General features: G+C 40.9%; 1 protein-coding gene across 1 annotated transcript in view; it reads left to right on the top strand.

The window, feature by feature from the left end:
- Nucleotides 1-25,189, top strand: part of PTPRG (protein tyrosine phosphatase receptor type G) — a 390,728-nt gene that overhangs the window by 324,751 nt on the left and 40,788 nt on the right. Inside the window, exon 14 of the mRNA XM_058031858.1 lies at nucleotides 23,888-23,979. Within this exon, the coding sequence (XP_057887841.1) occupies nucleotides 23,888-23,979 (92 nt within the window). The remainder of the gene's footprint in view (nucleotides 1-23,887; nucleotides 23,980-25,189) is intronic.

Below are 25,189 nucleotides of genomic sequence, written 5' to 3'. Positions count from 1 at the left end.
CCACAGCTTTGCTCTCTAGCATTGGTGAAGAGGTCAGAAGTGCAGCCTGCAAGGTCTTGGAAGTAAAGATTGCCTCTTTCAGAGAGACACCATCATTCACACCAGTGGGTATTGGTTCAGTGGTGGAGACCAGGATTAGCATCAACAAATCCCTCTCCATTTGATTTAGAGTAAACTAAAACCTGCAGCACCTGCTCATGACAAAATCAGAACCCAGAGGCCCCTCATTTGTCTGGAAGTTAACATTAACCAGGGATAAGCCACCTACAAGGTATTTAGGAATGACTTCCACTGATTAGTTGGGATAAAGTAGCTTTAATGGGAAATACCAGCCCATTGATCATTATATTTGCAGAATCCATTACAAAGGTACCAAGCTATTTTTCAGTACACCCATTTTGCTGACAATTAGTTGGCCCAATTGTTGAGGCTGAAAACATTTGAAAGAATTAATAACTAGATGGCAATAGTCTTGTGAAAATAATTTCTATTCACATTTGTAAGTAATTTACATCATTGCTGTAAGATGGTGAATAAAAATTGTAGTGGCATATGCATAAAAGCTGAAATAGGAAAGGTTCTAAAGATCCCATTGTATCATCCTGTTTTTGAATATATATTGTCTTTATCTGAAGTACTAAACTTGGTCACATTCACAAGCAAGTCCTGGAAGGATATGGTATATCTCAAAACACTGGGATGAAGGATTAGTAGTATTTATCTAATGTTGATACAAAATGCTCTTCTAAGGCAGAAAGGTTTTGAAATACAATGCTAACAGCTATTATCTAGAAGAATGTTGGTATTATCATTGTTTGCAAAACATTTCCATTGCTTTGCAATTTCACTAGTGGTGCAAGAGAGATAATTGTAAAATTTATGTTTAATGTACTCAAAGAGTAACAGTACCATTCCTGAAAAGATATTAAAGTCGGTGGAGATTAAAAATTAATATAGACATGAAAATTATGTCATGTAGTAGTCAAAGTTTTTTGATAAATATGAAGCAAGAAATTAAGGAAAAAACTTGAGGACATATGTACTGCCTTCTAATAATCTGTGTCTAGTTATGAGTATTTTTAAAAAATACAGAGAGTGTACATGTGTGTTTTAGGATAAATCAGCAAGCAACTAGAAAACAAATCATTCCCAGTTACATTTCACATTGTGCAGACCATGTCACTGAAGCAGCAGCACAGTATTTCATTTTCTGTGTGATTGCCTTTCCTCAGGAAAAAAGTAAACTGTTTACCTCTCTGAGTGTTTAAAGTAAGGAAAAAGGGATTTTGAAGCACTGCAGACTCTAATTCAGAAGTTTGAAAGGAGCAGTAAATTGCATTTTCAGGAAAAAATACTTAGCTTAAGATGTAATGGACAACATATGGAATAATTTGCTGAATAATACCATCAAAGCAAATGGCATGAAAACGAGTTTGAGACAGATATTTCAGAAAGGGAAACATGGTATTGAAGTGCACAGCAGAGAATCCTTGTGATGAAAGGATAACCCTCAAGGGGACAGGCATGCTAGACCAAGGGGTCTTTTCTTGCACAGCAGTACTTTGTTTTGGTGTTAGGGAAAAAAACATTATAAATCAAAACCCAGAGAACTAGAGGAAGCAGAGGAGACATAGCTGCTCTTGGCAATGCATTGTGAGGGTAAAACAAATTTTATTTTTGTTTTTTCTTTTTTGAGCATTTGTGAAATTAGGTGATTTGAGACCAGTGATGACATAAGTGGAACAATGAAGCAGAGCCTTCTGCTTGTTTCTGTCTCATCAGTGCCCTATTATCCAAAATAAGGAGTTAGAGAAGTTGCTAGGGAAGGTTTGGCAAAGCATTAATTTTGTTTGGTGTCTTTGTGGCTCATTCCGTGATACAGTAAAGAAATAAGTTTTGTGAAGAAGACTTCTTGTAAGGAAGCTTCATTTTCCTTTATTTGAAAAGGAGACTCTCATTGTTTGATGAAGATTTCCTTTTTCCATCTGTTGAGCTTCCATGCTGTGTTTTAGAAACTTCTTGTAACTGAATATATTTGGAAATTATCTGTGCCATTTCTGAAGACTCGCTTATTTGCAGAGGTAATTTGCTGTTCTCAGTTCCTTTTTCATGTGGATCCTGGACAAATGGTGAAAGAATATGACTAATGTTGAAGAGAAAGGGTCACTTCCATCTTTTTTGTGTGGTGGCCATCTCAATAATGAAAAGGGATGGGAACTTGCAGGCAAGCAGAGCTCTGAATTACCTTTCTACTAAAGTTTCCTGGATTCAGTACTTTAAATGGCACTGCTGCACAAAGAGACTTGTGTGATTTTAAGTTGGTAGAGTGGAAGATAAACTAGGTCAGCATAATGAAGCTGCAAAAATTGTGCTGCCTTTTATCCCAGAAAAATGAGGAGAGCACAATCACAGGGTGACCACGACATCCGCTGTGGGCTGTTGCTAGTTGGGCTCCCAGGGCAGGAGGGACAATGATTCTGCACTTTCAGTTTGCTTCTGTGCATCTTTGATTCCTCTTGAGGAAAAGCTGGCCTGGCTGATCCTTGAGCTGTCATGGGCATGATGAAGGGGACTGTTGCTCCCAGGACCTTTAGTGCTTAAATTGATTTCTTTTAGCACCAAGTTGAGAATTTGAGTCTTAGCAGACAGAAAAGGTGAGGAGACCAGATCCTTGTTTTACTCACCATATGGATTCACCATTCACTTTTGCAGTGGCACAATGGTGCTTCTTTCTCTGCTTTCTTTCCTTTCATACTGGTTTCAAAAATTGTGTGCTGTAGGGACGACAACTGAGTGTTTCTGAAAACTGTACCCTGGGATTTTAGGACCTTCACTGGAGGAATGCTAGCTTGTCTAGAGCCCATTAAAACGTGGGTGTCATGAGGTGCTGTTTCCCAAACACTTTATTTTTGCATTTCTGGGCATTTGTTTTGCATCTGTGATTTTATACCCAGACTCAGTATCATGAGATCCATCTGCAGATCTTCAAGGTCAGTTTAAAATCTGACTTGGATTGTCTGCAGTCTTTGCCACTGTTACTCTCACAGCCTTTGCTACGAGCCCTGAGAGCTGCAGGGTGTGTTTGGTAGTGACCTCCAAACTATTTAGGGATTGAGTGTGACTTCAGTTTTTTTGCAGCAAGATGAGTTCCTATAGTATGCTGAGCTGTAATGTGGCTTGAAACATGTCTGTCTTTTCTAGAACTTCCACTATATTCTGTAGCAAATTGAACTAGTCCTGAGTATTGACACTTGGGGTAAACCCAGGGTCAGTGTCACTTTCATCTCCACACAGGTGCAGGAGAGTCAGGAAATCAACTGAAATGTTTTGATATACAGCAAGTTCTGTCCTTTGGGGGGAAAATAATATATTTTAGGAGAGTGTGGTAACCTTCCACTGTTTGTTTTTTCATTCTGATTTTTAATCTAAACACTACAGTTCTATAGACTGTGGTTTCAAAGGGAAAAAATAAGCAGAGAATATTAAGAAGCAATTAAGATTTTAGAGTTTAGCCAACAGCAACTTTTAAATGAGAACTAAATTATAGCCATTTCTCATTTTCAGCTAAGAGGAAAAAATTCATTCACGACTATAGCTGGAGAGTTTTCTTTTTCTTTCTTTTGAGCAGATACCATAATTCACCTTGAATTATTGCCACAATCAACATCATGATCCCAAAGACAAAGTGGGAATATTGTACTGCATTTCTTATTAAATCAAGCTGTTTATACAGTGCTAATATGTTTACTTTTGGGGGGATTTTTGGAACAACGCAGCTGCTGCCTTTCAAAGAGCAAGCAAGCTTGCATTGCTTGTTTTATAGCTGTGTGTGTATATGAGACAGCTTGGGAAAATGATGTCTTTAATTTTCCTTAGGCAAAACCCTATAGAATTTAGTAGACAGAGAGAGTTTTCTTAAGTTTTTGTTAAGCATCCTATCAAATTGAACTGAATCACTGGGACAAGCCCTGTGACAGAGCCTTGTCCTTCTCTGGCAGTACCTTTCTGTGCAGGAGAAATCACCCTGAGCACCAGGAGATGTGCTCTTTTTTCTGGCTCAGTCATTGATTTCTGTGGGACCTCAGGCCAAGTCACTTACGGTTTGAGAGTGTTGTTGTTGAACTCAGTGGCAAAGATCTCACTGGGAGCAAGCTCAGGTGTTCAATATTTCAGCATCTGAGTTCTGACCCTGGTGAAATAGCAATGGAGAAGGTTGGTCAGCTGTATTTGTAAATCAACTTGTAATGTAGCAACAAAAGCTGCACTATAAAGAACCCTCATATTTACCATGTCTAATAACCATGCCTCAGACAACTACCTTTGAGTGTTAAATTCTGGGGAGCTTGCACAGCTGCTTAGCTAAGAGAGTGTTAAAACTTAATTGGGAGGGAAAAAAAAAACTTCTGCCTGTACCAGGTTGTAAAAAATGCTGAAATTGTTATTTGAACATATCTCTAGGTTCTATTTTATGAGTACACAATGTGTTGTTCATTTACTGTACTGATTGGAAAAGGAACATTGCAAATTTACAGACCATTGTAAAATTGTTTGCTTACAATGATAAAAGCTTCTTTCAGCTTACTCTAAAATGTTTGTGATTCTTCTAATTTTCTCACCCATGGAGGATCTTGAGTGGTAACACTTTCTGAGACCCTGGGTGTTAATTTTAAGAATGCCTCAGATGCAGTTGCATGAGTATTTATGTCAGCAGCAGCAGTTCAGGCAGGGTCCTCTGTTCCTGCCCTTGTTCTGCCCTCTGTGATCCCATTGCAAATGTTTGTACAACCATGTGAGGAGCTGGATTGCAAAATAATCCATGTTTTTAAAAAAAAAACTTTTAAAAAAATGAGAGGAGTTTTCATGTCCTGATTTAAACCAGATTAGCTCCCAGTCTGGTTCATGTAGTAACAGGACAGAGCTGTACCAGCATAACTGAGGGAGCAGCACAGGGCAGGAATGAGAAGGATGGACGGGGATGCTCACCCCAGCATTGTCCCCAGCGATGCCTGAGGACCACATCCAGGCACTGTGCTCATCTTGGCAATGGCAGTGCCCCAGAGCTTGTGGCACCACAGGCACTGAGGAGAATTGACAAGGACAAGAGACTTCCCTTCTCCCTGGAGACAGGCAACTCCCCAGGGAGACAAGGGTAGCTGTGGAGGTGAGTGCCATACCTGAAACTTCTTGCAGCTTCCATCTCTTTTTAGCGCCCAGCTGTGCCTCGCTCATACTGAACAAGACGTGCCATAGTTTTCCTCTGGGAATGGCCACATTTAGTCTCATATGTTGAGGGATAAGGATGGGGATAGGGCAGATCAGTGCCTGGTAAATGGGATGCAACCTAGCTGATCTGGAGTCCTCTGATCTGCTCTCAATCCAGGAAAAGCATTTCAGCTCTTATTGCAGAAGATCCAGGTTCTGTAAGATTTTGTCAGTGTCAGAGGTAAAGGTACTGAATCTTAGGCCCTTCTGTGTTTAGCATCTCAAAATGCTGCTCATTTTCATTAAAAGGGAGCAGGCCTGTGATTAGCTCCCTCTAATCCCACTCTGGGACCTGACCTCATCTTCTCTGCTGACATCAGGCACTCACTTTCAAACTGGATGCTCAGGACAGCCACTGGTTGCTTGTTCTGGCTGTTGGGACCATACTTCCAGCCCTCATCATTCTTCCTTTATGAGGAAAATCAATATGAAAACTTCTCTGGCAGCATCTGTGCTGTTTCATCCAGCAGGATAGAGCCTGGGGCAAAAGCCCCAAGTGGAGCCCAAGACCAAACCAGAGTGTGTCACTGCTGCCCTTCAGGGTGTTGGCTCAGGGGTTTTATTGTCCCCTCCTGCAGGGGAGCCAAGCCCAGCTGGCCCCAAGGCTGGTGGGACATGGGGCTGGCTCCACGTGGAAAGGGCTGAGACAGAGGAGCCTGGGACTTGCACCTGCAGCCATCCCTCCCCAGTTTCTTGTTCCATGAGCATTTCCCAAAAGGCCACTTTAGGGCCTTTCAGGAATCAGGGGAGTTGTCAGTTGTTATGGTAACAGATCCCCTGATGCAGAATTGGCCTCAGATGTCCATTTGGGCTTCTGAACAGACTAACTCAGGCTCATTAGACAAAAAAGAGAGAGAGACAGATTTGCAGATGGAAAGTTGGTTTTTAAGCATGCTGGATGATCTTTTAAGAGCTTGATTGTGGAAAGGGGCATGTTCTCTCATTATCTGCCTGTTACTTTTACTCTTTTTTAATTAACACTAGGTTTAATTTTTTTTGTCACAAAACAGAATTCTACAAGATCCCATTTCCTTTCTGGTGAGGCCAATAGTGGTCTGCCACTCTAGAAACCAACATATTTTGTCTTCAGAAAGGAAACAGGTTTTTGGTAAGCTTAAATGCAGATCAGCAGTGATTTCTAGAACTATCAGGATATTGACAAAGCTCAGAAAATAGTAGTTTTAATTCTAATTACAGAGCATCAGGGCCAAAATCAATAAGCACATTCCAACCCAGGAATGTCCCATTTCAAGGAAATAGGACTGTCTAGATTTTGCTTCAGACCTGAGCCATCCCACTGGTGTTAACAGAGTGATTCCTGAATAACTTCTGCCAGCTACAACAGACTTTGTAAATTTGAGTCCACATGACTGAGGAACCTGTATCATCTTAAATAGGTTCTCAGGAGTATGTAATTGCAGTATCAAATTTCTTCTTGCCAGATACTTGAAGCCAGCTTCTTCCTGTGTCCCATATGGCCAGCCTTCATCTGAATTTCATGAATCAGTGTTCTCCTCTCAGCTGTCCTGTAAATAAAAAGCAAATACAGTTTTATAGCAGGCTGATGTATCTCCAGGTGTAAATAAGAGAGGACTCTGGGTTTTTTTATGTGATTCACCTTTTCTGCAAGGAAGATTGTGGAACAGGCAGGGCTGGTAGCAGAGGAGGCAAATGCTTGAGTACATGGAAGGGATCTGCAAGGAATCCATCATTTTCTGCCCCCATTGTGCTGCAGATGTGAGGGACCTTTGGCTTAAATTACAGCAAGAGAGAAATTTCTGTTGGACATTAGAAACAGGAAATGATAGGAAAGACAATGAAGTGGTGGTCTGTAGCATTTTGATCATTTCTAGGTTTCAGACAAGGTTAAGCAACTCCAGTGAGGATGCACCACAGAAGTCTGATCCCTCACAGGAGCTTCTAGGCCTGTTCTCCACAGTTCTGCAATGCCAGCTTTAAAGCACACATGGAAGAGTGAGAAAAGAGGAGGGATGGTACATGTGATAAATTGCCCTGTAAATCACAGGCTAGGAGTCTGCCTGTCACTCTTAAACTGATGCTTATGGGTCAGTTGTGTGAACATCTTCCTGCAGGCACTTTCATGGATGTGGCCACTGAACTCAGTGGGAGCCTAGATGTGCATCACCTTTATTTGGAAAGATAATGTCAAGCATGCAATCATGAGTCACAAAACAGGGCAATATGTGCTTTGGGTGTGGAAGACTAGAATTCAAAATATCATGTTGGTGACCTTGAAAACTCTCAAACACAAAAAGTATGATTTCTATTTTTAATTTGCTGTATGATGTGTCCCATAAGAGCTGAGACATTAATGCTGTAGTTTGCCCACAGGCCATCCTAAGGGGGTGAAGCTTATGCAAAAAGCTCGGCAGCAAATTCGCAAACTGCTGTTGACACCTTTCCTCAGTGCTTTGTTTAGAGGTGTAGCAGAATTTCCCCAACATTTCCAAAAATACCTTCTTCTGCACAGAGAGCAAAGGAGAACGGGCAAGGGCGGCTGAGGTCAGGCAAGGAGGGATCTGCACAGCTGCAATCGATCTTTCTGCTTTGTCTCTGTGGAACTAATTAAATGGATTAATTGCAGACATATTTTTTTCTCTGGAAATGCTTTCCCCTGTGCTGTTGTAATAGTGAGGTCTGGGAAAAAAAGAGCAAGATTTTATCTGCGCAGTTACTGGTTTAATAGTTTTAACAAGTATTTTTTAAATATCAAAAATTCTTTTAAATATCAAAATATTCTTATTAATCTCCATTAAGAACAGGTTTTTAAGTGCTCAGAAATAATATGCCATGAGGAGTGTGGGTTTTCTCATAACTACAGTGGTAGTGGATGCCAGGTACCCCTGGCATCTCCTACTCATCTGCTGGGTCTGTTCTAAGTTACTGTAGAGGAAACTCTTATACAGCTTTAAAATTTTTGAACTCTGACTTTTAAAGCTGTGAGATATTTTAAAAGAGAAAAAAATTCACAATTTTTGTGAAATTATATCACTTTATAAAAGAAGGCTCTATTAAGAAATTGATGCACTCTTTTTCTATTCCTCTTCCCAGCTCAAAGAAGCAATTTGCATCCTCATTGTCAGTTAGTCTGTTGCTAGTTAATTTCTTTTCTATAGTATTCTTAGTTTGTAAGAATATGTGTTAAAGTGTATGCAGGTATCTCTGGAGTAGATTCACTCTCATAAACTGGTAGGTTCAGAGCTAGAGCAATGTCTCAGACAAACTGTGAATGAAATATCCTATAATACAGCTGGATGTACCCTGAGGGAACAGTATACCTCTGCTGTGAAACTGTGAATTAACCACAGCAACCAGATAAATTATATTTTTTCTCTCTCCTTGTAACCATAAAATATAGCTATTGAAAGGCCCTCTCCTGTCCTCAGTCCCATGGCAGCATTTGGATTAACATTAGCACCAGCTATTTCACAGCAGGATATAGTCTGAGTGTAAAATTATAGGGTAAGAATATTAAATCAATTTGGCAACCTTAGCTGCTTGGATAAATACTGGGAATCAGCAAACTAGTAAAACAATAACAAGCAGGGGTGAACTTCATTTTACTGTTCTTAAAACCTGTGCAATTTGGGGAAAAACAAGACTTTGGAATGCACAACACGTTGTGCTGCTGTTACAAATGTTGCAAGTACAGGAATTCATTCAGTTTAATGTGGAATGCTGAGTTGGTTGGTTTAAAAGAAAACAGTTCCTCTATTGCCATAAACAGCATGTGTTTTACTCTGTTGACTTACAGGTTAAAATCCATTTGAGTTCCAAGTTTTAAGCTGAAACAGGCGTAGGCGGCATGCCTGGGTCTTGATTGGTGGCTTGTTTCATATTTTGGAAACCCTGTCTTTTCCAAGAAAGAGCAAAACCTTTTTGAATTGTCCTACAAATTTATAAAGTGGCAGAAATTAGCCAAATTTGAATTGTAAAAATATTGTTAATGTTAAAAAAAAAAAAAGTAAAATAAAGACAGTCCTTACTAATGACAAATGTTCTGTTGCCTGAAATTTCGGAGATTTTATGTATTTTATGTTTCTGATCAAATTATCACTTAAATGGATGGATTTCTGTGCAGTGATTCACTCTCCACAGCCATTTTTTAACCACCATCAGGTTTCCAGTGAGTGCTGGTAAAATTCCTCACATTTTGTAGGAACCACATCATCATTAAAAATGATGATCATTTACTCTCCAGAGACTTAAAAGTTTCCTAACTTTCAGTGTTCATCTGTAACAGTGACTAGTATTGCAGACATGAAGTGAAAACTGGGAAGAGCCAGTGCTCACACCTGCCTTATTATTTCAATTTATTTTGTTGGCTTTTGTTTTTCTTTTTAATAAAAGCTTGGGACATAAATGTACCAAAATGGTAAGTTTCTGCCCATTTATACAGCTCCTTGTTTTTGAAGCATTCAAGTGTGCTGTTTCAATCAGGGAGTAAATGGGTTTGCTTTGCAGGCTCAGAAGAGCAAACTGCAAATGCTGGTTTTAGTCAGTTAAGGCTGAATCTGGATTTATCCACAGAACCAACATTTAGACAACAGCAAAAAATATTCTGCTGACCTAGATATCATTACAGCCTTCATAATAATATGAATGAATGAATATAATATTTCCTCACTTTAAGAAACAAGCCTTTTAACTTAAAAGTGCTTTTCCTGCAACCTGTTTATTTTTCAGCAGGCTTTTCTCTAGGTCTTGTGTGACAGAAGTCGTGTTTTCTGCTAATACCTTGTCTCCCTACAACTGTACAATTGTCCTGTGTCCTTGTTCTATTTTTGGGGAACTGGAGGGGAAGGGAGAGGATGATGAACAGCTTTTCAAGCACCAAGGACATTTACTAGGTTTACATCTGCAGATAGTAACACAGTAACTCTGCAGATGTTTATGGTATGGAGTGGTTTATAAACTTTATATTTATTAGCAGTAATTCTTTATTAGAAAAAAAATAATTAAAGCACACCATTTGCATGCACAAATCCCCATAGTTTGACTTGGGTTCTATTTAATACTGAATCTATCTAGGCAAAGCAATTGTATCTCTGTGGAGATCAATCCTAAAGAATAAAAGAGATGAAAGAATTTTTAAAATAGTTTGAGCAAAGAAAAGATTGTCTTCTTTTTCCTGAGACTATGGAAATAAAGTTTCTGCTTTCTAAAGGAAAATATAGTAATTAGGAAATTTGCAAATGGAAATTAGCCTCTGTTGGTCTTTGTCTTTATTTATGTCATTAAATGCAGTCTTTAATTAGCATATATATTGTTCATGTTTCAATATAATCCATTTTATAAGTCCAGATTCAAATATAAAAATCAAAATGGGTTTGATGCACCCTATTGTTCACATGCAAAGCAGTTAACATAGATGTAAAGATATGAGGTGAATTGAAACATCCATATTTCATAAGGATGCAGTCTACGTTTTCTGAAATTATGGCTTGAACTCTTATTTTTAACTTTTTCTCATTTGCATACATATTACTCCCTGTTTAAATGATGTGTTAATTCTATTCATTAGACTTCAGTGGATGCTTCTGACTCTCCTGATAATCAAGCACAGGTCCCTGGAAAGCAAATTATGGACTTTCATGTTGCAAAACCCATTGTAAACGTGACATTTATCACTGCAAAGCCAACTCCTGTGGAGCACTTGGCAGCAGTCAGGAGGGCAGGAGCCTTTTTCTTCTGTTCATGGCAATGATTGTCATGTGTGGATAAGGAGCTGGCATCAGGTCCCCAGTGGCTCTTCAGAAATGGTTGGGCACTTCACAACTGCTCCACAGTCTCGATGGTAAAAATGCCAGTTCAGATCTTAGAGGGAAGAATTTGACTCAGGTGCTCACACAAACAGCTTCAAGAAAATGGGTGGTGAGGAATTTTCTGTTCCATATAATGGGATGGTAGAGACCAGGATGGAGGGACCTGACCTATATGGGCTCTCTACTGTCTGAAGTGTATTTGGCTTTCAGAGCCAGAGCCTGTGGCTGGGGCTTTGCTGTGCTTCCAAAATACGTTTTTACTTTAAAATCTGGAAGAAGACAGCCCTAAAAGCAAAGCACAAAGGTGACTGCAGTACAACAGGAGTCATTTCTCTGGTTTGTTGAGCCATACCCTGTTGTGAACGTGGGAAGAATCTGTGGGAAGAAAAGGGCCAGTGAAATAGTATTGGAGTTAGGTGTCTGCTGTTACATATTGATTTCCAAGGCCCTGTCAATTCATCTCTTTAATTCTAGGTGTAAAAGCATTGTTATCCCAGTAACAAACCCAAGGTGATAATTTTGGAAGGTTTTATGCTGATGGGGTGAGCCCTTAGTGCTGCCACACAGGGAGTTGCCATGTGTGATCTGATTAATAAAAAAAGTTGGTGGGAAGAAGAAATATTTATATTGACATCTCTGTGAGGAAATCCTTGACATCTTTAAAAGCCCATAAGTATAGTTTCCATGTGATTTTTTGCAGAGCCTGGACCTTTTTAAAGGCAGTACTGATGTGCTACAGGGAATTAGTTGAGGTCTTTGTGATAGCAGAAGGTGAGAGTTCAACGTGTGGTTTTGTTAGGCACAGAGCTACAGAGAACCAGTTCCCTGTTGTATAGCTTAAAGGTTCAGGTGGAGACTACTAGAAAGAGACCTGTTGTCCCTGCAGCTTGGTTTTATTCAAAGTGCAGAGAATAAGAGAGCAGAAGAGATCACTGCATTTGATGCACATTCTCAGCTGCTGCTTCATCTCCCTGTGTCTGGCTGTGTAATTTCACTCTCAGGATCTTTCTGCATGAGGAAACAGCAGGGCATGGCTGAGCACAGGAGAAATGATCCCATTTCAGCAAGCTGCTGCTGGGCCCATGGGGCAATGAAAAATCTGTGTGTTAGTGAGTTGCAGTGCTGTCTGTAGGGTCTGAGCTTGCACTTGGATCCTCTCTTTCCTTACCAATGTTTCTGTGTGCTGTGCAAGGGAATCCCTGAGCTTTACACCAGCATTTCTGAAACACTTAAACACATCTGCAGCCCTCTTCTCTTCCACTCCCTGGGCAGTGAGTGTTGAGTCCAGTAGGGCTTCTGCACTGTAAAGCTGGGACAGGCTGTGCTAATTTCCTGTGTGATGAGCATAGAAGAGGATTCTGAAGAAAAGGGGCTTTAACCTTAGCTCACAGTTTAAGGTTATCCACAGTTCTCAATGTCCTGGTTCGGGTTTTGTTTGTGTTTTATAAACGTGGAAAGTAGGCAGCTCACCTCTTTGGGGAAATGAGGCAGGGGATAAGCATTCTCCTTCCATCCTCTTGCCAGAGTTTTTCCCTTGGTATGCCAAATACAGCGACTTCCCATCCCAGAGAGAGATGTATTGGCAACCTCACTCTATTTTGTTCTGTTATCTGGATTAACATTGACATTGTCATAGCTCTCCAGCAATCTTGTTTAATTTACTGAGCTTCCTGCAAAGAATGAGTTAAATACATATGGGTTGAATGCTTTCTGTTGCAACTCATGTTCTGTCTTGACCTTCTTGGCTTCACATATTTCCCCCTTTAAAGTTACTAGCTGTATCTGAGATCTTAACATCAGTGGGTCATTTTGTGAAATTAATATTAATGAGATGGCTGCTGATTGCATTGTGTGAGTAGAAACAAATGTTTTTATAATAAGTGGAATTTAATATTAATTGAGTGGTTTGGAGTTAAAGCAGGATATAAAGTGACAAGCTCATGGCACAGCAAAATGCCTTTTGCAGGAATCCAATTAGAAGAGAGAGCAGCAAATTCTATGCAAACTCGATCACACGGGGCAATACAAGAGTGGAGCATAATTTGGATCCTGGAACCTGTCCCCTTGCATGTCTCATAATGTCCATGAATCAACATTTAGCTACTATGTGGTGCCAAGTTTGCAGTGTTCAGCTTTTTCCTGACAATGCTGCATCCCTTGGCTCCACACCTCCCTCTCCAGAGGGAGACAGTGTTTTGCAATAAAGGACACATCAATTAATGCACTGTCCTGCTACATATCTGCAGGAGAAAAATGACTCATTTGTTAGCCTGCTGAAATTACTTTGCACTGAAAATCTTCTGCTGATGTAACAAGCTTTTGCCTGATCACTTGAAGCTGTTACCTTTGCCATTTCCTCAATGAGGATGATTAAGAGTTGTCCCCTTTCCAAATTGCTGTGTTTATTCGTGATTTGGAAAAAATAGAAGGTTTGCTGTGATGTGCTGTAGCTAAATGGCTAAGTCCTGCCTCAAGAAACCAAGTGCAATTATCAGATATATCTTGTGTTATAAAGAGTGATGTAAAGTATTCATTGAGTTTGAATTGTTCAAAAATAATTTCTCTAAATATTATGTATTGTTTTCATCTGGCAGATGGAGTTGCAGAAGCTGCTATAGCAAGAGTTTGTTTGTGGCATTTCAGACAACCTGGGTATTGTGTGAAATTGGCTTAGCAAGCCTCTAAAAGGAGGGTGCTGAATGTAAAGTGAGGGTGTAGGAGTGATAGCCAGGGCAGTGCTTCCAGGCTGATAGAGAAGCATGTGGGAAAAAAAAACCAAAAAAACAACAAGGAGCAAGTCAATTTATCCATTCTGTCAAAATGGCTGTGATCAGCCAGGAGGCAAATGAATAAACGGATCAACAAGTATTTCACACTTGTGTGTTCTCGACGGAAAATCACAGATCTGAAACCAAATGTCTGGGACAAAACTACCAGAAATAGTGGCAAAATACTCTGCTGTTTAGTCTGCATTTTCAACGTTTTTAGCTCACAAAAGTCCTTGAATTAAAGCACTAGAATAAAGCAGGAACTTGTTACTACATTTTGCAGATATGAACAGAGATGAAAATATTTGGGGTGGGTCTAAAGAGCAGGAGCTCAGTCCCCACTGGAATCTCCCTTTACTGCACAACTGGATGTGTCTGGCTGGCCATGGTGATGGCTCCTGTCTTTTCTCCTCCCAATCTCACAGTCTGATGGCAGCCAAAGCACACCAAAGATCACATCAGAACATGGAAATGAAATGCATGAATACAGCAGGAGGAAAATGATGTGGATTGCTAGAGGTGCCAGAGCTGAACAGCTCACCTGGGAGCAGACATCTACTATGTTCCTCCAGGACACTGTGTCTGCCAGAGCAGCCCCAGCCCTTCGTGAGCTTCAAGAAAGGGAAATGCAGAGCCAAGAGCTTGTTTTTAATTACATATCTGCTTCTGAGCAAGTGTCTCGTGCATCCAGGCACATTTCTTCATACCTTAAGAAACACGTTTTTCCTAAGATGTGAACTGCAGTTCTTGTGGGGCTTTTTTCTCCTTTTCCCCAGTCCCACATTTATCAACATTGAAAGGTTAGCAAGCACTTAATAAAAGATAGGTTTAAGGTTTAGAAGTAGTGCAAATAAGGAGAGCAGTCCATAAATAGAGAATATATTAAACTGTATCTGGTGTTAAGGGCTCTAATAATTAACACAGGTTGAGTGAATTTCTCCTGTTTTGCTTATCTGCAATGAACTTATGTCCTGCATCAAAATGTTCTGCTCCTGTGGTTAGCAGCTCTATCTACACAGTGATCAAGACAACAGGAGAGCAATGTTTTATTTGCATAAGTGTGTGCTTAGTGCAAAAGGGTTTGTCATGAGGATGAAACATGTTTCTAGTTTTATGTTTCTAATTTTCAGAATAATTTCAACTTATTTTTTTTAATGGAAAATCTCTTCTATGTCTGTTATTTTATGATTTTTTTAATTCTTGGCTCTTCTATGTAATTAGAAGCCTGTTAATAGACATTGTGGTAACTTTTCTGACACGCCTCACACTTTGAATCCTTTTTGGCATTATCTTGGCATTTGTTCATGTTGTTGTTGTTGACGCTGTTTATTTTGTAGAAACATTCTCACAGAAAATACAGAAAATAGTGGTTTAAGACAGATGCTACTGGGAGGGTCCTGCTGATGTGGGGACTTTTCATTGTGATATGTTAATTGATGTGGGTCTGTGGTGGATGGTGAGGGGAGCCCAGTGGGGATGTTCACACCACGCTGGCTGCCTGATTTAACCAGAAACCCCTTCAGCAGATGCTCCTGTGCAGCACAGCTCTGTGAGTGCAGAGCATCCCAGCACACAAGGAGTGCTGGAGCAGTGGAAGCTCTCAGCACCTGCATGGCTCCCTGGCACCTTGGGTCTTACTGGGGTGTCTCCCCAGAGTGAGGTAGGGATGAATTCCTCATACTGCAGCTCAATACACAGCATGCTAACTCTCAGTGGTTGGCAGTGTATTGCCCCATATTTGTGTTTCCTTGTCACATTTGTTAACCTTTGAATGCAAGAAACTCATTAAAGCAATTCCTCAGATGCACACTCCAGCCTTCCCCAGAGCTCTCCACTCAGGCCCTGATTAGCATCAGCGACTGCAAGAAGCAAATCTCCAAATGGGTTGATTGATAGTGAGATTAATGATCTTCAAGATTTCTGTCCAGGTTTATTATTGGGAGGCTTACAAATCTTTGCTTTCAGCAAGATGGGTGGGGAGGAAGGAGCATCTGGCTGCCACCCAGTCTGTCTGTATTAGTGTGATGAGGTGATGGACATAGCCCTGATAGAGCACCAGCACTAGGCAGTGTATTTTCAATGTTCCTATTATCTACCAGGTACTAAATGATTTGCTCCTCCACTCTTGGTGCCAGCTGCTTTTCTTTTCCTTTGTGCTGTGCTTCCAAAGGTGTAATGCCATTCCTAATTGTGTTTTAAACAGAGTTAACAGAGAGACCATGAAATTTTTAAAGTAGCTATTTCTTCTTGAAGTGGCCAGTGAAAAAAGCCCACCCTCCAAATACTCAGTGATTGAAAGAGGAAGGAAACAATCACTCTTTTAATATTTTTCTTGGCCCCAGATACGCTAAACATGAATTATGTCCAGCAGTGTTGGGAATTTTTCCTAGTTGTCCCGTGCAGTTTTAGTCCAGGTGCACATGGACACATGTGTTGAGAAAGATGAAGCGTCCCACTGAGTATTTCATTACATTTAACAAACTGGCATTGCTGCCTGAAGATGGGCAGGGACATCAAAACTGAGGAACAAGCTGTGCTTAAATTTTTACAAGACTTTTGTGTTAGATTCCAGGCTGAGCCTTGGGATACCTGACATATCTGTTAGTTGAATGTCCTGATGTCCCATTTGGAGGAGGAAAAGAATATTTTTTTGTAAAGGCAATAGCAGAGCTCTTCTGTTTTGAGAGTAATTAGGTGGGAGTAATTAGGGACATTTATGTGAATATTCCAAAGAGAGACTGCTGTCTCTCTGTTTCTGTTGTAATCTCCTAGGTTGGATCATCTCTGTTTTGTTTCTCTTATAACATTGTGTCCAATCCAGAGGAATTACACTTTGCATTTAAAATTACTTGCATTTTAATGTCCCACTGTGTGACCCTGGTTTTATTCATTCTTTTCCTAAGATTCATCATCCCAAAAGGAATTAATGTCCTGAATAGATGATATCAATTATACCAAATTTTGAGATCTTGGAGGTGCTACTAAAAGCACCTTTCTAGTAAGAGGCAATCTTCATTGATTGCTGTGGCTCTTGTGATTATGGAATAGCTCTTCACTTGCTTAAATACAGCTTTCTTTTGTGAGAAAGTTTTAAGGCTCCTTTTTAATATTACATGATGTTTTGGGCATTGGAAGCACACATTTTATAGGAAGTGCCTGAGGTATTGTTTGATTGGAAAAGGCATGTCTTTGTTTCCCTCTGTAATTTTCTAGCCTTTGTTATGAATGTTGCATTACATAAATACTTGGCTCAGGGAGAAGAAAATTAATATGGTCAGGCTTTCCTTTGGTTTTTAAAGCTGTGCCTAATGTTAAACCATTTTAAGATACCACCCAGAGGTATGTCTACCCCGATTTTTGCCTGAAGACATGAAAGTTCTCAGTGGTAATGCAGATAACCAAGGAGCTTGTTCTCTTGCTGTAGAAAATACTGATGAGTAAACTCATTCAGTCATCTGTAAAATTCCTGAGTGCATCCAAGGCAGATGTTGTGGGTATTGATTAAAGCAGGAGCGGAAGGTTTGGTGCCTCTGGCCCTGTCAGAGGTCACCAGGAGAGTAATTAGCTACCAAGTGTCACAGGGCCAAGTGTCATCACAAATTAGGTTTCACCATTGGCTTTGCTGTTCTCCAGGGACACCAGGGTGATGGGACAAGGAAGCGTGGAAAACGTTTGTGCTGAGTTAAACTAAGACTTAACCACACGATTTGCAATTAAAGAGCTTTCTGAGTGCATTTCTGCACTGGCCACCTGGGTGCTCTCTGCTTGTGCAGCTGATGAAGGGGGAGGACATGCAGGCAGCCCATCTGGGGGTGTTGTCATTTCTTAACTGTTTAATTATTTGAATGACCTTCTGAAAATAATGATGTCTCACATAATACCTGAGTTCAGTACTGTGTGTTATATAAATGAGTGTCTGGGCCCTGGTGCAGGGTAGGATCTCAGAGGATTGGGAGAAGAGGATTTTTAATTTTGTGGAGTGCTGTGTAGTCAGCTGGCAAATTTAGGCCATAAATATTAAATTAGCTGTCATTTTGTGTCAGAAATCCCTAGTCTTGTTTGCAGATCAATTTTTCAACTGGACAATTTTACTAGTGGTGCATTCTTCAGCACAAACGCTGTCTCAAAGTTTTGTCCACCTTCTTTTTTTTTTCTTTCCATCTGCCATTTCCTAGCCTTTTTCCTGTGTTTATTTCCCTACAATACTACAAAATATTGTGGTTGGACCGGTGCTTAGAATTTGGAGACTTTTGTGGATCTGTGTGGGTCAACTCCCTAATGTGCAAAAGCACTTCTCCTTGCCCAGAGGAAGTCCCCTGAAAGAGACAGTCTGCTTTGCACTGTTCTATCTAGGATAACATGCCAAGGGCTTGGTATGCCATGCACTTCTGAAACTACCCATTACCATCCAGACCTCTCCAGGTACCATATCTGGGTGATGCTTAACACTGCTCAAGAATATTTCAGGCAGAAAATACTTTGTGGGGAGAAGGCAAATGGTCTTCAGGAAGGATATGCTGGAAAATCAGCATTACTGTAGGGAAATTTTCCTCCTTTATCAGCTTTCCTTTGTTCTCCTGGTTTTTATGCATCCTCCAGCAGCTCCAGTTTGGTCAGCATTCAGTGCCTTACTGCTCCAGCATGGCACAGGTTCTTTTATAACTTGGCTTTTGAATTCTGGTCATTAAGTATTAAGACCTGTGAAGGAAAATAACTGTAGAAAATTAGGGCAATATAAGCTGTTTTCTGGCCAAAAATAATAAATGCAGATGTTTCTCTGATACAATGAATGTTAAATCACTGCTCCATGCTGGTCACTTATTCATATTCATAAGATCAGCTTTTTTCCTGTGGTTTTCTCTCCTCTTTTTCTTCTTAAAGCTTGAGTCAGTTTTATTGCTCATAAAAATCAGTGACTGATGACCCCAGCCAGAGCAGTGCAGACTGCAGACAGCTGTTGTCCAGGCTCCCATCCACTGCTCTGCTGGTGACATGGTCATGATTTGCAGCACTTCTGTTGTTCTGAAGTCTGTGCTCTTTTCTGAGGAGTCATTGCCAATTCTGACAGTGACAAATGCTTGCCAAGGAATAGTGAAGCTAGTTTAAAGTGCAGAGCCATGTGTTACTAGTACACTTGACTGCATACATACTCTGGTTTTGGTGCCAGCAGAAACCAATCTTAATTGTGTCTCCTGAAAAACATGCAAAACAGTTCAATGGGAATCTGAAGCAGCTTTTCTTCTATTGAAAGTGAGAATGAATGTACAGAGGTAGTGAAAGGGAGTTGTTTCCTGTCTTTACATCCTTGTTTAGGAGTTAGCTGCAGACACCCCCATGATGGAGGAGCATGGGGAATGAATGCCTGTATCCAGGTTGCATTTGGTAAAGATTAAGCCATGTCCTGTGCAGCCTGGTTTAGAGGTCTCTTGCAGATCCTAGTCTGACTCCTATCCCATCTTTCCTGTTCTTCCCACCAGCTAGAAGCTCTGTGTAAAAGTAGGATGGCTGCAGGACTATTGGCCTCTCTGTTAACAAATACAGATTCTGCAGAGGTTCTGTCTGTGGGAGGCTGTTTCTGGATGAAGGGTGCCTGAAGGACAAGATTTGCCCTGCTCTGACAGTAGTGCATAGGCCTGCAGGACCCCAAACTGGCCATGCTTTAGCAGGTAATGACCCAGGAAGAGAGCCTAGAGCTCCTGGATGCTAGTACAAAAATAAATTATTATAAATCTGGCAGGCTTTGGAGAGGGGATGCACACTGCTCCAGCCAACATCAACACCTGGGAGAAGGACAAGTGAACAAGGAGCAATGAATGTGCTGGTGGCTTCAGCGTGAGGCAGGGCATGGCTCTTGGGTGTCCCCAGAATGTGAAACATTCCCCTTTGGCTTTTCCTGTCTTCAGCCACTGCCCTGGTGGCTCCAGCCAGCCACTGCAGAGGCAATTCCTTGTTCCTCATAATCCTGGCTCCTCCTCTCCCTGCCCTGGCTGCTCCAGAGCTCACAGGTCCTGCCTGTCATCACAGATCAGGGGATGATGCTTGTGCTAGCCCCAGTATGGAGGAGTAAAGGCCAGGCAGTGCCCTTGGAGCAATTCCCAGCACTCCCATTGTCTGTGGCTGAGCTGTGTCTGCATTAACACTGAGGCACCACCTTCTACACAAAAATGAAATGCATCCATACTTTCAGGCCATTATGTGAACTAGTTCTCCCTCTTGCTTTTAGAGGAGTATGAAGGAGAAGCTGCTTGAGCTTTTGTAACTAATAACCAAGGAAACCTGTTTGGAGTGTCAAAATCTCACAAGGCATCTTTTCTTATAGAGAAGTGAATCTGGTATTTTGCTCAGCAGAGATGCAACAAGCATTTAACCCAGCTAATCAGGACCATCCTTTGGCATATTTTTATTCTTTCATCTTAATAATAAGGTGCTGCTGCTCTGGGCTTTGCAATCTGTTAATTTGCTTTAGTAACTCACAGCCAGTATCTCTGCAAAAAGATTCTGGGCAGGGGGATGTTCTCCCTCACATTGTCTTTGCATTCCAGACCCTGCCTCTGCTGCTTCTCTGGGGAGATGCTAATCTTGCAGTGTTTTACTTCTGCATTTGGGTCCATATGTGACAACTGTGTGTCTGATCACCACAATCTCACACAGTTATTGTACCCCAGGGAAAGAGAGCCACAAAAACATATGGGGCTAGAGAAATTGGTGTGCTTCACTGCTCTCGGGCATGTTTCAGAGACAGCAGACTCTTTGGTATTTCACAGAAAAGATATGGCTCCCCAAAATCTTTTAGAAGTGAGGCAAGGTTGTGATTTGTTTTTCTCAACCGGTGCTGCAGAAATGCAATAATTATTCTAAAATTAGCGTTTCAGTTATTAAGATTTTTAATAATCATTTAATCCATGACAAATCCCAGTTGTGCATTCACTATGGACTGCTTCTATTAGGAAAACAGCCCATTATTATTTTCTGCTGATAGTGCTGATTTCCTGAGCAAATGGGCACAGATATGCAAACACCTGGCCATGTATACACACTGGGGTTAAAAGTTACAGACTGTTGTTCTTTTGTGAAAGTAGGTGTAGATTTGCACTTTGTCTAGCCCTGCATCCACTCCCCTCTCTCCTCTCTCCAGTGGCTCGAAAGAAGCAATTTCCTGCTCTCATTCTTTTCCTTTATCCAGCCCTCCCCATACACACACTCAGATTTACTGCAGCCTCTTGTAGCCTTAGCAACTGCTGCCACTTAAGGTTTGTATCTGGAGGAAAAGGTAATGGGGAGGGGAAATGCCAAGGGAAAGAAAGGAGCATCCTAAACTGGAGGAGGAGGAGGCAAATACTGAATTGTCTGAAATGCCTCTCAGTAGCAGCTATCAGTGTTTGTTAGTATAAACCAGAGGTGAGTTTCCAAAAGGCTCCACCTGGGGCCAGGTGTTGTCTTACTCAGGAAGAATGGACATTATCCAAACTGGAGTCATCTGCCTGGCACCCCAAGATGTGTTCCCTCCTGGAGCTGCACAGAGGAAAGATGCCAGAATGGGAAATAGACCCAGTAAGCAGAACTTGCTGGAAAATTCATTCAGCAAATTTGTTAAACCCATAAAAGAACTTTTAAAGATCTGAAACACATAAGGGGTCACTAGGACAGGGATGCAATTGCTTGTGTGCAGTAAGCTCAGCTGTAGAAGTTAAACTTAAAATATTTACAGCTATTATGAACAAGTGGAGGAAAAAAAAAGTTTGAGAAACATGTCTTCACAAAACATGCCAGTATCCAGTATTGTAAAGTAATGAAAGTGCTGCACTGCATATGTACATTAGACAAGAGTGTGATATTTGTGACTTAAGAAAACCTTTAGTCAAAGCCTAAGGTCTTTTCAAAACAGCTGCAGAAAGTCTTCCAGGACTAAAATGTAGACTTTTTAATTGCATTAATGGTTGTAGCAAACTTTACTATGTGAAATATTAATTCAATACATTGTTAATCCAAGATTGTGCTCAGCAGAGTTGTGCTGGGCTGGGTATTCAGCTATTGCCATCATGGGCCTTAAAATATTGCACAGTGTGATTATCTGACACATTTACATGTTTTGAGGCTATTAAGAAAAAGCCATCTTATGACTGTGTATAAAAACCTTAATGCCAGCCTTTCAGAGCCTCTGAGAGTATAAAATAACAAATTAACCAAAAAAATTGCTTTTCTTCAATATCATCAGCTTAAAAAAAATCCTGTAAATCCCTGCATAAAGGTCTGTCTTTTTATCAAACATCTTTTTAAGGCCTTCATTACCAGGAGAAGCCATTCAAGGATTTCTGTAGTATTGACTCAAGGGAAAGAGCCCCAAATACATCAAAATCAGGAACATTTTGCCTGTTTCATATTCATAGTTTCTTCTTTATGTGTGACTGATTTATTCCACTGCGTGCCCCCAGGGTGTTCATTGTCCAAAATAAAGGCTGCCAAAAAAAAAATGAGAACAGGGAGCAAGTGCTGAGGCGGGGGGAGTTCAACCCCTGGTTTTAAATGCTGTGAGACTACTGCACATCCTGCATCCTCGTGTGTAAATTCACCTTAAGGTGTTTCTTAACAAAAGTATACTCACTAAATATATAACTTGTGCAGAATGGAAGCCATCATGCCTGAAAATAGAAAGCTGCTCCCAGACAGTGACTCCATGCTGTGAAATACACTCTCGCCTGTATTGTCTTAAGTTGTACTTGTGCTGCCATAGCTTTACTTGCATTACAAAGCACTGTGCCTGTGCACTGGAAAGTACAGATGCATGGAAAGCAAACACCTGTGATAATTTTATGTCTTGGTTTCACCCAGGAGAGTGGTTTGGTTTTCAGTGACTTTTTTTCTCCCTGGCATGTGTGGATGTTGGAAACAAAGGCACCACAAATGACTTTGCTCTGACGATGCATGGAGAGCACAAAGCCCGAGTTGCAGAGCAGCAAACTGCATGAACTGCAAGGCAGCAGCCTGGAAGCCACATGTGCAAATCTGTTTGAGCAAGGGAACCTGCAACTTACCAAAGGCACAGTTCACCAGGCCCCCACAAAGTTTGCCCAGGTGTTGAGGAGCAGTCGAAGGGTGACAGTGAGGGGGATCTTTCTGCACTGGGCAGCTTTTGTTTAGCGCCTCGACAGATGAGAGCAGACCCTTCTCCTGCCACAATAGCTGCTCACACCAACAAGGCTCATTAAATATTCAGTTCCAGCCTCAAGCAGCTCATTAAGTCAGCAATGAGCAGTGACGCTACCGTTGGAAAACCCTGCCTCAGTTAACATCACCATGCAGAGTCTCCCTGGATCTCTTGATCTTATTCCACTCAGTACCTTTTCTGTGATGACCAGCTTGTGCTCTCTGCTTTGCATTAAATACAGGTAAAAAAAGAGTCAGGTGGATTTAAGTTCTGCTCTTCATTGTAGGCCTTTTTAGAGAGGAGTCCTGGGGCCCAAGGGAAGTGTCTATTGGATTTCTGTGTACCAGCATATGTAATACAAGTTTGCAGGAGGAGGATGGGATGAAGGTTATATGGCATTAGTATTAAAAAGCAAACAAACCAAAAACTTAATGTTTGAAGGATAACTTTCTTAGCAGAACATCATGATATGAAGCAGTTACAGATGCTGTGGTGGTTGTTACACAGCAGAAACTTTTACAGTAAGAGTATTTTCCCTGGAAATTGAGTGTCCTAGGTGGATTTGGGCTTGAAATTGTATGCTGAATGTGTTTCTTGTGTGCAGAATTACTTTCTGAATTATGTATTTGAAATCTGTTTTGCAGCCATTAACTTTTATTATTATAATTTCATATTCTGTAGTACTTAGCAATAATGTATAGAGGCATTTATGATGGGTGGATGTCAGATGTCAGTGAATTAGAGCACATCAGAATCTGGAATAAGAATTGTAATTGTAGAAAACCAACATATGTTTTTGTGTATCAGTGTTTTAAAGTTATCTGAAAGTATGGAACAGAAATGGAGAAACACAACATGTGCAAAAGTTTATTTAGAAAGCAGTTTTTCACACCCTAAATCTATTTTTTTTCTTTTTTCTTTAACAGAAAGTGTTTTCAGACTGCTCATTTCTATGTGGAGGACAGCAGTTCCCCCCGTGTGGTCCCCAATGAAAGTATTCCCATTATACCTATTCCAGGTAAGACTGCCTTAATCTCCTGCGTTTCTGCTACTTGGAGTCTGGATTAATTACATAAAGAAGGGAAGGTTGTGCTTGTGATAAATCATGGGGTTTTGGTAGAAATTTGTTCTATCGGTGCTGCTTCATTTAATTTAATGTGCTTTGTAATGGGGCTCCGAGTGGCAATGCTGTATTTTTCTGTAGACACCTCTCCCACTTAGTTTTAATAGAAATTTCAGAATAACCTTTGCAAAATGTCAAAAACATGAGTAACAAGTCTTGAAAACACTGAGGCATTGCATCCAGGGTGAAGCCAGCTGCTCCAGCAGGGCAGCTTGCAGAGCAGGGATATTCAGTTCCACTGCTCTCTCGAGACTGGAGGCCTTGCCCCCACTTTCACTGTGTGTAGAGGTGGAATCTGGGGCTCTCAGAAAGGACAGCGAGACACAGGGATAAGCAAACAATCTCAAACTCCAAAGCCATCTGTTAATTTGGTATTAATAAAGTTTCCAAAGGTCAAATTCTCCTCTCAGCTATACTGAGAGTGATGCTGGAAGCAGTGTATAGTGCTGTTCTCTCTTCATGAGGCATTTCCCTGGGGAATTATTAAGTGCAGGATGCAGCTGCCATGAAGCTGTGATGACAGAGAGCAGCTTGGTGTTACCGTGGCCTTTGCAGCCGCTGCCTTGTTTGATGATGGTCAGGCTCACAGGCAGAATTAAGGTACCAAAAATGTTATATTGACCTCAGTCTGTCAAAGGCTTGTGCTTGTTTCCTGAAAGTGTTTTAAGTTTCCTTGTCATATTCTGTATCTGCATCATCGATCTGGGTTTCAATCTGTAGCTAATTAGGTTCATTTTACAAAAAAACATTCAGAGCCTCTTCTGAGACACTGAAGAAACTTGCTTCCTAGCAAAGTGAAAGAGTCCAGTTATATTTTCCTTTATTTTATTCAGTAGACATGTGTGACTTATTTCTAGAAAGAGTCTTTCAAAGTACCCATGGGAACTAGTAGAAAAGGTCAGCTATTACATTCCTGCAGAAAGTGTTAGGCAGTTTGCCTTGCAGTCTGATGCTGTACCACTGAAAATAAAGAAAATGTGCTATTGTCCCCTCTCCTTTCTGTTGGAAACTAAAATGCATGTCCTGGCCACCTCACATCCTTAGCAAGAAGTCATCCTTCTCCTTCAGGGTAAAGGAGGAGACAGGTTTTAATCTTAGACCATCA

Source organism: Melospiza georgiana, chromosome 11, assembly GCF_028018845.1.
Source record: "Melospiza georgiana isolate bMelGeo1 chromosome 11, bMelGeo1.pri, whole genome shotgun sequence".
Taxonomy (NCBI): Eukaryota; Metazoa; Chordata; class Aves; order Passeriformes; family Passerellidae; genus Melospiza; species Melospiza georgiana.
This window is presented reverse-complemented; position numbering and strand designations above follow the sequence as displayed.